The sequence below is a fragment of the Malurus melanocephalus genome, unplaced genomic scaffold (assembly GCF_030028575.1).
Source record: "Malurus melanocephalus ecotype Western Australia unplaced genomic scaffold, MMel_1.1 scaffold_69, whole genome shotgun sequence".
Taxonomy (NCBI): domain Eukaryota; kingdom Metazoa; phylum Chordata; class Aves; order Passeriformes; family Maluridae; genus Malurus; species Malurus melanocephalus.
In genome coordinates this window covers 976,519-991,510 of record NW_026623301.1, presented here as the reverse complement: position 1 = coordinate 991,510, position 14,992 = coordinate 976,519, and the positions used below count along the sequence as shown (strand labels likewise).

Here is a 14,992-nt window from a genome sequence, read left to right as displayed (position 1 = left end):
TTCAGCATCCTAGAATAACTGCTAGAGAATACCTTAATTTCTTCCATCTTTCAAAATTATTGCACATTCCAAGAAAACAAGTTAAATTAACCTAGATTATGAAAACCACCTTCCAGTCATACCTAGGACTCTTTGRACAAAATAGCAAAACATAACTTGGAAAGTGATACTCATTCCAGTAACTAGAAATCTTTGTTCTTCTGTATTATATTATGCTTACATTACCATGCAATATATTTGCAAAGAGCTTCCAGAGTGTCTGCTTTACAGCACATTAAAGCTCAACTTCCTTAAGATAAGTATGGAAAAAACCTTTAGTACTTGTCCAACTGAAATTTATTTTGCAATGACTGAAAATTGGAAGCTGCTACATTTTCCTTACTATAAAAATAATTTCCAAAATTAAGATTTCTTATCATAAATAAAATTAGCAAAAAAAATTACATCTTAGMTGTTTATATTAAATGTAGATAGCTTATACTTCTTAACACAAGGAGCACGCGTTCAGTATTTGTTTATAAAATTTAAGAGACAGGTCTTGCACATATGGCTTCATTAATATCTTAACAGTTTGCCCTCAGTCATATCCATCAACCCAAATAGGAGCTCTACTGAAAGGTGCATCTAAATKATTTCAATGAAATGCAGTATACGCCATTAGAGAGAACAAGTTTTAATTAACAGTTCTAATACCAGTTACAGTGTACAGTACTTTTACCAATCTACTGTGTTGTAATTATACAAGATAGGAGGAAGAGACCAAATCATACAGCCCACACCGTAATACAGACCCCAGTAMAGTTTTACCTCAAGAATGGCTGGAAGATTTGGCATACAGTATGAAATTCAACATGTTTATTGAAAAGTGGGCAACGYATTTCAACAAGAAGTCAGACTTGTGACAGCACAAAACTGCAGTCAAATTTAAGTACCATTTTGAAATCAAGAACACATTAGGAAGTTCAATACCCATTGAAACAAACTGATCTGCAGGCAAGGTATTTTCTTACCGATGCTTTCATGGTTTGACTGACATAATCTCCTTTGGTGGAAAGTCTAACATTACAAAAAATAAACTTCATTACTGGACAGTTTCAAATTGTATGAGGATAGGACATTCATATTTAGAACACTGACAGTCCAATTTCTCCATTTTAATAGAAYACTATGAAAATTCCCCACCAGACTGAGCCATTATTCAGCCTCCAATACATGCATTGTAACAACAATCCCAGCATCAAAACAGTTCAGGTAGTGAAGAAGTTCAGCTACAAGAACATACAMAAGGCTTTCAAACCAGCTGGGAAGTTACAAAAGACAGAGGTTCAACATACACAGTGTAATACAGGAGGAGACACAGACTTGAAGTTTCCTCTAGCTTCTGGGCTCTTTAAGAACCCCCAACTACAAYAGAAACATATACTCCTGAAGAAAAAAAAATATTAGGAGAATTCYTCATAGCATACAGAAATTCAAAGTAAGTCAAAACATTTACTTGTATTTACTTTGGTAACACAGCTCTTTGTAGATAAAGCAAGCAGCAAGACAACAGTACAAAAAAGAATCKTGTTATGACAGCTGAATATTTGAATAAAGTTAACATGTAAAAAGCATTTCCAGAAAAACACCTGAAAATATCATGACAGTGACAGTTGAAGCTGACTTGGATTAGTGTCTAAGTACTAGAAAGTGACCACAAGCTATAAACAGTTCACCAGACTGAAGAAAGTGTTATGAAGCTAGCACAGAATGAAGCTAGGGCAGATCTCATTTCAACATCTCAGAAATACTTTTTTTAACAAATTCTTGCAGAAGGGAAAATAGGTGAAATGACTTCTAATTGACTGTGTGCTTAAGACAGCTGAACAGCATTATCAACAAATCCACAAACAGAAYATGAAAATAGGTAAGGAAAAATTAAAAGCTTGTGCAAGAACTTAGGAAACATACCAATATTCAGGGAATTATTTAGACAACAGGAGAATGATGATAAATCTAAAAAACTAGAATAACATATAGTTTGCTTACCAAGGTTGCAATTCAGTAGGATTACAAAATCAGCTAATGCAGTTTGGGAATGACTCCAAGCTAGGACATAATGTTTTCTCAGGAGAACTTTGGCACAACTACAATAAGAATATTATGGTTTCTTCTCTGAACTAAATTAACTGAAAGACAAATTGGCAGGTCTATAGAATAGAGTGACTGAGAGAAATTACTAATTAAAATTCAAAGTTAATAAAAATGACCTCTTAACTACACAGATGTAATATCTAAAACTGTTTCATTACCATTTAGGAAAAAAAAATCCTAATTTTCAATTTTACATATTAAGAKATATTTAATAATCCAAAGAAACTGGATTAGAAAAGAAGCAGCTTCCCAAAAATGAAGTGCAAAATACTGAAAAGAAAAAGCACTGACAACTGGTAACTTGGACTAGGTAAACAAGTCAGATCTCTGGCAGCAGCACTGTTAAAGAAGAGATATAAAGGTGCAATTCCTCACATACTGGCAGATGCCTGATGTAAATCCACATACACTGTAAGAGGACCCCTGGGAGAGGAAAAGTACCTTAAATGTAGGTGTGAAGCACAGTGCTGACAAGAGAAATACATGCAAAACAGAAATACTCTGAAAGCATATTATAGAACACTGTTATGCAGCATATAGTGCAGTAAAAAGTGTAGTGCATTATTTTAAACATTCGTAGCATGGTGACAGCCTCTGAACGCTACAGAGCAGCTGTTTCCAGCAGTAATTATGGCTCTTAACTGAAAAAAGCATGTGCATCAACTCCTGTAAACCAGTGCATTTTACAACTTTAAGCGTCTAAAAGAAGAAACATTCTGTGTCTTGTAAATTTACTTTTTTATTTTCTGGGATAGGTCTTCATATTCCTAGGCTATACTGATCAAGGGAAATGTAGAAGGATAGATTTGAAAATAAAATGCTTTGTTCCTATTAAGAAAAAAAAAAAAATCAAGTCTTTAAATGTAATAACAGAAACCTAAAAGTAGCAATTTAAAGTTTAGATAAGTTATTTCCCAATTGCACTTATGTTTCTAGTAAAAAATAGTTCAAATAAGTCAATGAGTGTGTGTTACAGATGAGAATTCAACAATACACAGAACTAGGCAGCTGCACTATTTTCAGTTATTTACTCCAAAGCAGACAGAAAAACATCAAAACTATATTCTGTACTTGTTCATGTGAAAAATATAAACAAAGGAAAGYTACAACAAAGCATAAGGTGAATACTCGGTATGAAAACAAGATTATTTTTAATGAAACCAAATTATTCCTATGCAATTCTTCAGAATTCTATTCCAAGTCAACATTTGCAACAAGTTTAAAAGAAAAAATAAGTAACAACAGTATGAGTATCTTTAGAATTTCCACAGTATTTACCTATATGAACAGTTTAAAATAGAGGTGGTTTAAATATAAGAAATACCTTAGCTGTCTTCTAGCCAYTATAGAGCAACCCTCCTTATTTGTTAAAAAATTAACATGTAATCCTTAAAGCTTTATTTTTGGTAGCATTTATTCTACCATCATATGCCCACTACATTACATGTTCTGTACTTTATGCCCACTGTGTTCTATATGGTGTTCTTTATGCATTCACTACATAAAAGAAATGTTGTCATATGTTTTCAATGAGTATTAAGAACAAATCACATCTCAAGTAAAACTAAACTGGTCACATCTATGTTGTTCATTTAAATTTAGTTTTTTATTACTTGTAGAAATAGTTTGAAATTCTGCAATCAAGAAGAAAAAAAATCATACATCTTAAAACAGTTACATTCTGTCATTGTTACCTAGTTCCCTCATTCATATCCTTCCCATCACTGGACAATGAATACTAAAAAGATTATAATTTCTTGTACATGTGCATTATTTAGTCTTCATTGTAAGTATAAATTTGCAACACAGTAGTAACACTTCYGGTATAGAAATAATGTCTCCTATCAGGCATATGAAAAGATTTAACACTCTACCACAGTTGATGCTGGTGTATCTATACAGAAGGTTTCTCACACATCAGTTCAGTCTAAGGGAGGTAGATATTTGTCTATGAACTGTTTTACATCCATCATCTCCTGTTCAAAGATAAAAATACATATTAGTTTTAAGTTCTCTACTACTACCTAATCAGCTACACTAAATCATTCTTTAATATTTCAGTTATAATGAGCAGCTGGGCKAGAAATATTAAGCAATTAGTTAATTGATTATCATTCTGCACACAGCCAAGGCTGATAACTTCAAGGCCCTATGCACRCACTCAGAGGAGGCTAACACACAAGACAAAAAGCAAAGACTACTTTTTGTCTCTGAAGTTGAACAGGCAAGCTATGTATTAATTATCAAGTGATCTTAGCACCAGGTTGTCCAAGTACAGGGTTTCAATGTAGCTAAGGCCATAACTTCATGTATACTTTAAAATTTTACAAATTAGCTGCAGCATGAAAAATCAGCATTTCCTCCTCCTAACCATTCAGTTTCATTTTCATGTTTCCCTCCTTAAGAAAAAGCAATGCATCAAACTAGACTGAGAAACTAATCCACGTTAATATTTTTTTTTTTTTTTTTTTAAATCACTGTTGAAAGAAAGAACATATTACTACTACATTTGTGTAACAACTCAGCAATATTACACTATAAATATAATACTACTTGGTAAATGTTACAAAGAGGTTGTTCAAAGGTACAGTTCCAACAAGATGCAACAAACAAAATTAACAATGTTACTGCTACATACAAATGGCAAACCTGTTATTCACCTCTTTGATTTCTTGCTCCTACCACTTTGTGTGAGTTCTGATRCTCCAGCTCCCTACAGCTGCAAACACTGAAGGCAGCAGCTTTTGCCCTTTTAGCAAGTTCAAATGGTTCAAGGAAGTTTCTAATCTGCCCCGGAGCACATATGACACATATGGCAAATATGACACACGACACATTTGACACATATGACATACCTATGACACAAATGACACATATGTCATGAGCAGAGGGAGTCCACCCCTTTCTGGCAGCAGGAAGTTATTACATCAGCTCAGCGGTCTGCTGAGCCAGAACCGTAAACACAGGTACTGAGGGTGCCCCTTCTATAGTGTTAGCCCTCCCTCCCTATCTCTTCCATGTATCCATCCACAGAACCATCTCCATCTCTCCAAAATACTGAATTTTATACCTTTTTAGCCCAGCTTTCATTTACTCACCAAAATGAGGAGCATGAAGCTGTTGTTATTGGAAWAAAATAACCAAAACCAACTGAACAAACAAAAACTAGCACATACACACACTATACCCCCCTCCCCACCAAGCCTATAAATATTTGTTTTGAGGTAAAACAATTAACTATACCAGCTAAAACATGGTGTATTAAAAAAATTACCTCAAGAGATGAACTATGCATCATGCCAGCATAAGTCTTGAAGGTTACGTTGGCTGGATTTATCATACTCTTTAGCTTCTCAACAGTGAGGGAACCAAACATTAAAGGAACCAGGGGGTCACTGTCCCCATGGCACTGAAGAACAGCAATGTCCTTGTTGACACCACTGATAGGGCCCTGGGAGGCGGGGAATTAGACAGGAGAAGAGAAGAAAGAGATGCTAAGTGAAGATARGGCTAACACCTTTGAAATAAAATAGCTCCATGGCACTATACCCTGTGGCATGACAAGCAAATTGAATTCTGAGGGGTAAATAGTACAACGTATAGTCTGCAATCTCCTTATGAAGTAAGCTCTGTACCTGACAACCCATTAAGCTCAAAGACTTGAAAACAAAATTTTGGCAAAATGATTTTATAACAGAAAAACWTTATTTCTGGCCAAGTAAAAAAACTGAAACTTTGTTCAAAAACCCAGTCTCTAATAAGATAGTGCCTTGCAGTTGGAACAAACGACAGATAGAAAATCATCAATACAAATTTCTAATCTCCTTGAAATTTTCTGAGTGTCATTTTAAGCAGAAATAGYTACTGAGTGTTTCTTCAGTTTTCTTACTTACCGAAATCTAAGACTCCCAGACCCTAGTTTAAAAACTGCCAAGTTTTCAAAGAACAGTCAACACTGGGTAATAATGATGGCCACTAATTCCTGTACAAGATACAATTTTCAGATATGATCATTCCCCAAGGGCAAATTACCTTAGGACAGAAACAAATACCTGAGGAAAAGAGGCCCGTAGAGGAAGCCAACAGCTGAGGGCTAYGACACCTGCTAATTTTTGATGTGTTGTAAGAGCTGTATACAATGATAAAGCACCTCCCTAAAATAAAGGGATATAAGTATTAGAATAGTGACAGTAAAGAYCTTTTTTAATGTTTGTTTCAAGATTTCTGATTTCTCCTTTAAAGGTCTTTTTCTATGCAATCTATTCTTCTTCAGAGCCAACACTAAAACCTGTATTTATGTACAACATTTGCTTAGCTTTTTCTCCTCCCCTCCAAGTTCATGTAGTCAAKTCAGAAATAAACCAACAAATTTACTGTAACTAACAGCTGTCAAAAAATACTATTACTCACAACAGTATTATCACTACTTCAATGTTTCATTTATTTGCATGAATACTAGGGAGTTGATGTATGAACCAATTAATCTACTATTCTACCTACCACAGATGCCTCACAAATATGAAGGGAAAGATTCCCAAATAAACTCARACCACCAAATATCTACCAAATTCAATTAAAAATACTACCAATATTTTCAAGCAAAACTATGTAGGTTATGTGCATAAAGATTTAAAACAGACTATTAATTTTAGTACATTTTTCACACATGCATGTTCATTTTCCAGGGAACAGTATTTATTTGCATAAAACTAAAGAACCTTATTTGTTAAAGCAAAGGAAAATTGACACCTTAAAATTGTAGAAGCATCTAACATCAAATTATTTCAATTTGAGTGTTTGGGTTTCCCAAGTAAATCAAGCTAGGTTACTACCCTAGAAAAGAGACAATGGCTCTTTCCAACTATATCTTACCTGAGAAAAGCCTCCCAGAATAATTCGATGAGAAGGAATTCCATTTTTTACTTCTTGATCTATCAGTGCTTTAACTGCAACATAAATGAAGGCCAGTATTTTAAATCCACTCCATTCTATAGAAAGCCCAGAAGAGGAAAGATGCCTTCTTCATGGCATCAAAAGAAAGCTATTGAAAGGAAAATCTAAGCTACTATACATTAAAAGTATCAAAAGATCCAGRGCAGAATCAGAAATTTCAGTGCTACTGTATTTCCAAAGAGAAAAACATACAAATAAGTCTTGCAAAAGCCCCACGGCTGGGAAAATGGCATCCTTTTCCAAGCACAAGAAACATAACTGGATGCTAATACATCTCTAACCTGCTGTGCTACACAAAAGCTCTTAAAAAAACCCCTACACTTGTTCCCATATTTCAGAATATGAAGTGTTTATGTTGGGGAATTACTCTAGTTACTAATGAAGTAAAAAAAGAAACAATAAACAACTCATCTAAGCTAAACTCTGGTCAATGATAATTCCATATGCACATATTCTTTTCCCTAAAAATGTTGTCTTTGAAAACCTGTTTCAGACTGATAATTRATTTTGAAGAAGTACTTTTAAAACATAAAAAAATATTCCTAAGCATACCACTCTCCGCCGCCTGCTTGATCCCAGCTTCATCCTCCTGTGAATCTGGAGAAAGTCCAGTGATATTAAACCTTACAAAAACATCAACAAGACCATTACTCATTAGAGCATCCATTCCACTTAATACACAATTAATAAAATCTGTATGTTTTCCAGATAAAAATGTTAGCTGTCATATTGTTTAGTACCAACTGCCCACAGATTACAAGAAACAGTGGACTATCTGTGAATGTGACTTAAAAGACTAGATCTAGTCAACAAGCCTTTTCTGAGTTTTGACATCTTCTATAATTTATTGCAGATTAAGTAGATCAGTTTTGATATTTGCTCYAAAAATAGCAGGAATTTTGCCGCATGTACAAATTAAAATATATTTTGAAGAAACAGAAGAAAAACAAACACAAGTTACTTTAGGAGAAAAAAAAAAAGCCCAAAACCCAACAAAACTGAAGACAGATTTAAGATCATTGAAATATTCCATATTCTTCTTGTTCTCTATTCAGAATGGATSTTCTAAAGAACAGTTTCTACATATCCTACTGACCCAGCAARTATTMCTCTTATGAGGGAGTTCTCACTAGYCMCAYAAACTTATGATTTGGATACTTCTTAGCCCAGCAGTCAGTTACTCACCAAAAAAAAAGGAGCATGAAGCACCTATTATTGGAAAAAAATAACCAAAAGCAACCGAACAAAAACTAACACCCCCCCAGCAAAGTCTATAAATATTATCTAGAAATATAAAAATATATAGACATATGCCTTATATGAATATAATATAGACTAATATAATATAAATAATATATTAAAATATACAATATACATAAATACATATAGGCCTTGTATATATATCAAGCCTATAAATATAATATTTCTACTAATAAATATAATATTTCTACTCCAAGTCTCTACTTCTACTGACTATGAATTCAGACAATGCATACTACAGGCTATACCTGTAAAATAAAATAGGGTTTTGCTCTAAGACATAGAGATTAGTCCTGGGAAGAACCACTACCACCCTACAAAAGGATAATTAGAGAGTACTCATGACAGTCCTTTTATAAGAACAGAACTAAAGCAAAAAGGCTTTTACGCTTGCATGTGATTAAAAACAGACACTTAGGTTGTTCATGATTTTAAATTAAGAACCTGAATTCATACCTGCAAGTGTAATTTGATTAAAACCATCTGTATTTGAACAAATACTTACCATGAYGGCATAGACATGTTCATGTTCAAAGAAACTGGCATAACTGGCCTAGAAAYGAGAATGAACACCACTGACATAAGATACATACTGAAATTCAATAATGCAGATGCAGTAACATCATGAAATTCCATATCCCCTAACTCCGTCTTACTTCTAAGCAGTAATTAACATGAGCTGCTTTGCAGCATTTGTTGAARAWAATTCTCTTGAAACTTGCCAGCCCAAACACATTTAATATTCAGGGTTGAATTAGCACTCTATATGGAGAGCAAGCAAAACATAAATGGGCTGCTTTAAATACGTGTGTGAGAGTGCATATATCTCATATACATATTTTAAATATASATATATTATTTAGTTATTTCTAAGTAGGAATTATTTATCACAGTTCCACACACACGTTCAGTGGATTAAGGCACTTTACACAGCAGCATCACCAGGAAGCAGCCAAATGCAGCATGTCCCGAGTCTGGACACACATGCTTCTCTCATCCACTGAATCAGCTTAGGCAGCGCCTGCCTTCMCTGCACAACTCCTTCCCACCCCTGTGCTGCTGTGTGGCATCTTCTCAGCCATACCATGGCAGCTTCAATGGATCATGCTATGGATCAAATCTGGCTTTAGTTTTAATCTATGGAAACTGAGCAGCATAAGGTCTGTGGRGAAGGACTGAAAGAAGACAAAGGGCAAGCAAAGAAAACAGCAGATATTGCTAAGCTCCTTTTGAATGGCTCAGCAAAGCATGGCCATGTGGTAAAATAAATGAATAAATCACAGGTCAGTAATACACCAAAACACCACTTCCTTCTCTTCCTATCRCTTCTGCTCCACATCTACCAAGACSACTRGAGCAAAAGACAATCTGAATTTTGTGATAAAATAAAATTATACTTTATTAGTTTTACTGCCACTAAGTTAACATTACTGCCTTATTTACTGATGCCTGACTATGCTTAGAGGTATTTCACTTCTCAAATTGCACACAAAGACARGTCAAATTGCATCATTTACTGAAAATATGAATATCCTGAGAATCTTTCAATGTCCTTGTAACCTACAGCAAGTTTCAAWCTGCTGTATACACACCCAAGTTTAAATATATGTACCTAATACAACTTATGYGTAATTGTAAGTACAATACAAAAAAAAATTCTTTGATAAAACTGGTTTTGACAAAAACTTGTTGGGGGGAAGGGGAAGCAACAAACAATCCACTGGAAAAAAAAGAGTCAAAATAATAGAATTTTGCACATAAAACTTTCCAAATATGTTTTCAGTCTCAAGTAATAACAAAAACAAAATACAAATGAAAATTCAGTTTTTCCCCAAAATAAATCACATAGCAGCTCCTAAAAMCAAGAAACATTTAAACATTTAATAGTACCAACATTATTTCAGAGGGGACTTTTATATATAAAACAAAATGCAGAGATGTCCAAATACTATCTGACTTCATCACCTGCACCAAGCGTCTTAAGCTCTACAAAGTTAAAACAAGAAAGTTACAAACTTACGCATGTGGGCAAATGTATTTCACATGGGGGCTTTTGATACCTGCAAGTGCTTCTGACCATCCGTGCCTGTTAACAAAAATATATTCAATTGCATTTATGTTTTTGGCTTAGCTCTCATTTCTTAGTGCATCAGCACAGACCAAGTAAGAAATGTGCTGAATAYAAACACACTTCTAGAAAATGTTTACATCAACCACAGTACAGTATGAATGTAGTACTAAACTTAGAAGGTTTGYTCAGCCTTTGAATGCTTGTGGCACATACACAGTCAGGGAGACTTGATCTAATTTGACTGCCATAGTTATGGCACAGCTACAGAAATACCACTTTGGCTCCAGGCAAAGCTCACTCTGTATCTGTCTGGYTTTATTCATTTGTGTGCCACAACAGAYRCACGCAGGTATCCTGCTTCCAAGYAGCTCACAGGCTGCTTTGCTGCTCYTGCAGAGTTAAGGCAGCTTGTTTGACAGCCAACTTGGTGCTTTGTGACCCATAATTCTTGACGTGGGACAGTAGCTAACTGACATCTAAGCTAACTCCACATGAAGCCAACCTAATCAATCAGCCCTATTAACTTCAGCTCAGCTTGAATGCTCTTGGATTCARGCAGTCCTGAACAACATTCCAAATTGCAAAAGCTTTATAATCTCAARCAGATACTGTGTATGAATGCCCTGAACAACACAAGATCTGCACAGCAGGTGAGTTAATGAACTTCCTCCAAACCGGAAAACTGGAGAGCATAAYTTAGAGATTCACTCCAGGCCTCATCTAGGCAGGAACCGACCTTGACCCAAATCTGAACCCATGTAGAACCACCACATGTGCCTGCACTTGGCTTTCCAGAACACTCAATAACACCTGTATTTCCTAATTTTTCTTATCATTTAATATTCCTAACTCACCCACTAAATTAGATACTGGAAATTTGTTTGTTAGTAGGAAAAACATTTAACAATCTCATCAGTGACACAGCTGAACTAATCAGAGCAATAGCAGACCAGCCACAAAAATATGTTTGTTTTAGTTTTAATATCATCCTGAAAAGTTAATGTATGCTACCTAAAGGTAAAGGTTTTTCYAACACACTGACATCACAGACATTTGAAGCACTGACTGTCTATCTCGGACCACTTCCTACYAGCACTTTTATATATACATTAATAACAATTGCAGGTAATATGACTTGCACAATATTTGCAGTATCACAGAAGGCCAAATAAGAGTCTAAAGGAGAAATGTGACTGAGAAAAATAGTTACATAAGAATTTGGGGACATTTTAAAGTCAACTATAAAGACTAATTTGACAAATTTGGAAAGCAACAATGCATACACGTGCCAACAAATTCTCTATGTTGCATCTTTTGTTCAGATTTTGACAAGTATGTTGCAGTCTTTAAGTCCCATTTATTATAGGAGCTAAGACAGAAAAAGAACCTCTGTCACACACTTTCCAGAGTAAGAAAAATACAATTGGTAAACTGAAGTGATCAATTTAGAAATTCACATGAAGTGAAACAAGTGAAGTTATAAAAATGTTAATAAGTTTGTTTCAGAAAAATTTTTGGGTCACTATATAGCTTTTATTTAAAAAAAAAAAACAAAACAAAACCAACACCAGTATGTCAAAGGCAGCCTATCTAATCTAATCTAATCTGCAGTGGACTGGACTAAGAAATACAACTAAATCACTATGTTTTCCCAGACGTGTCATGTCTTGTTAAGTGCAGACATTCCAGTATGCTCAGTGCATTTACAAGATTGAGGCTGTGCATTAGCTTTGACACTAACATGGAAATGCCACCTTGTCTATGGAATACAACTTAGGTTAAAGAGCAAGTCTCTATTTTACACCCCTTGCCAAAACCAACATCAACCCAATTTGCAGGGACTCAAATTCCAAAAGCTCAAAAGATTCTGCAATCATTTGCTGAACATTTGGTGCCAAGATGCARGCAGCACTGCTGCCTCAGCTGTGTCCTACCAGCAGAAAGGAAAAGGGATAATGCAAACAAGGTGTCGTGTCAGCACAACAAATCAGAGCAAAAATCTCCACTTGTAGAATACAGTCAAGAGCATGGACTTGACTCCTTTTTAACTTACTAAATGCCCAGGTCATGCAAGTTTTAATTCTAACAGCTAACTTTTGTTAGTTCTTTGGAAAAAAATTACATCTTAAACATATCAAGTTTCAACCTAGGGGCAGCATTTAAGTCAGATAACAAAAAGAGAAGTTCTTTAAAAAAATGATGTCATTTTGCCCACAAGGGAGTACAACAGACAAAACATTCATGCTACTTAGATACTTAATTTCAGTATCTAAGTGCCAATTTCTTTAAAATCATCCACTAAAAAGGCTTCAACACTCTCTTAAATTGTTAATTCAATAGCTTTAATGAAYGCAGGCTTACTTCTGGGCACACACAAGCTTCAAACAGAAACATTACACCAGAGCTAGAATGCCTCCCAGAAACTCCCTACTACTCTTTCCATTTCTACATGAAAATAACAYGAACAAGGCAACAGGGAATTTCACATTTTATCTGGGTGAGTTTTTTTTGAGTCTGAGTATTTCAGAGACAGACATCTGTAGACATTAAGTGACTTTGGTGTTTGCTTAGATAAATCAAATAAGTCTGGATTGTAGTATAACACATTGATGAAGAAGCCACGGACTAACTCTACCTACTGGCAAACCAGCAATCCACAAGTTCAGAATAAAAAAGAACTCTAAATTTAGACAACCACAGGAATAACCAGAAACCCACTCTCAGGAAAGTAAATGGTAAAAAAAAAACAAAAAAACCACAGAGTTGTTTTTCTACTAARTTTGTCTCAAGAACAAAAGAGAGATCACATTGGGACCAAATTAGGCAAGTGAGTTAAGTTTTTGAGGACTTGGTGGAAAATTTTAAGTAAATAGTTGTCACCATTCATTCACACATGAAGTTTGATCTGTTGTTGGCCGATGCATTCAGTAAAGGGCAAAATAAGAAGCTTAAGTAAATTTTAACTGCTCACGTGCAAATTATATTTGAAAGTATAATAGCTACTGAGTAGCAATAGATCAGAATACACACCCGGTATCTCCTAATCCGTGAAGAAAAATGACCTGAAGGAAATAAAACAACAACAACAAACAAAAAAAGACAACAAAGGTAGCGGTTTAGGATCACCAAAAAACCRAACGCACCTCGCCCAGGAGCCCCAGGCGCCCACCCAAGGTCAGGCACGGCTCGGAGCACGGCACCACTTTCTCASAAGAAAACTCCGCTTCGCTCACTTCCCCTCCCCGGCCCCGCCGCCATCAGSGGCCGCTCCCGCGGGCACCGCTGACCTTCCAGGTGCCGAGCCCGGCCCGCCTCCGGCAGGGAAGGAACGGGAGAGATCCCCCGGCCCGGGCCGCCCGCCATCCCCCTCCACCGGCGGCCGCGCCTCGCCCCCCGCCCCTCGCCCGCCCGCGGCCGCCGCGCCAACAAAGCGGGCCGGCGGCRTCCCCTGCCCGCACCCCCGCCCGCACTCACGGCGGCCGTCGCCTTCCTGGCGGCCGGGACGATGGCGGGGAGAGGAGCCGACATGTTGTTGCCGCACATACACCGGGCTGCGGGGCGGCCGGCGGGACACGGGCCAGCGTCGGGGAGGCGGCGCGGGAGGGCGGCGGGAGCCGGGTGGGAGGGGCGCGGGCGGCTGGCGCTGTGTTAGAAGGCCCGGGGGGAAAAAGGAAATTACGGGATTCTTAAATAGGTAAAATAGAAAAGGCTAAGTCACGGCAAGGCAGGAAAACCAGCACAAATATAGCAAACAGTACTGTTGGACGGGGCTTATCTGTCCTCATCGGATCAGATGCCTTTACCACCGAATTAAATCTCTTGGCTTACAGCTCGTAAGTCACTGATTCTTACTCATCTTAAAATGTGTTAGGCTATTCAGGCACTCTGTTGAAGTCACTGGATCGTTCCAGTCCATTCCAAATACTTAGACCAACTCTGAATACGTATGGCAAACACATTTCTATCAAAACGAATACTGCGTTCTTTGTCTTCTATTCCATACATCTTTGTCAGATATTTACTCCCAGAAAATCAATATGCTCATTGTATTTGCCGGGTGGTATCTGGCTGGCATAGATGCTTTTTTGGCAGCTCCAACAGCAGCTGAATGCACACTATACTTCTTTCACATCCTTCCCACTGCTGTTTTCCATACCAAACAGGGACAATTTTTCATAAAGCTTTTGCTCATCCACATTACCAGCACTGGCTGCATAAAATTTATTGCAGAAGCCTTTATGTCAACTGTGTAACATTGAACATGCATCCTCTTTTACCATGATTGTTAGGCTGCTTTGATACACAGTATTAATTCCAGGGAATCTATGTTATTGCTAAAACAAGATACGTTTCACAGGTAACTTTTTGTGTTTTGATTTGTCTCTTATTTAGCATGTGCTCCTGCCTCATGTATTGTACCCAATTCAAGTGTTAAGAAAATACAATTTATGCATAAAAACTTCTTCAAAGATTAGGAGCTTCACATTATGTCAGGTGCTTATTAAGTATGCCAARCCTGACTCCTGCTCTGGATAACCTTTTTGGGACATGAACAAAATTTTGCCTTCCCTCTCT

The 14,992-nt window shown here is 36.6% G+C and overlaps 1 protein-coding gene across 1 annotated transcript; it reads right to left on the bottom strand.

The window, feature by feature from the left end:
* Positions 1–3,715: 3,715 nt before the first annotated feature.
* LYPLA1 (lysophospholipase 1) lies at positions 3,716–14,040 on the bottom strand. Its single transcript, XM_057366622.1, has 9 exons — positions 13,892–14,040; positions 13,448–13,479; positions 10,367–10,432; positions 8,852–8,899; positions 7,639–7,709; positions 7,006–7,079; positions 6,186–6,287; positions 5,408–5,584; positions 3,716–4,109 (listed from the first exon to the last, which is right to left on the bottom strand). Exons 1-9 carry the CDS (start codon positions 13,958–13,960, stop codon positions 4,056–4,058), a joined length of 693 nt encoding a protein of 230 aa, XP_057222605.1. The 5' UTR covers positions 13,961–14,040; the 3' UTR covers positions 3,716–4,055.
* Positions 14,041–14,992: the final 952 nt, after the last annotated feature.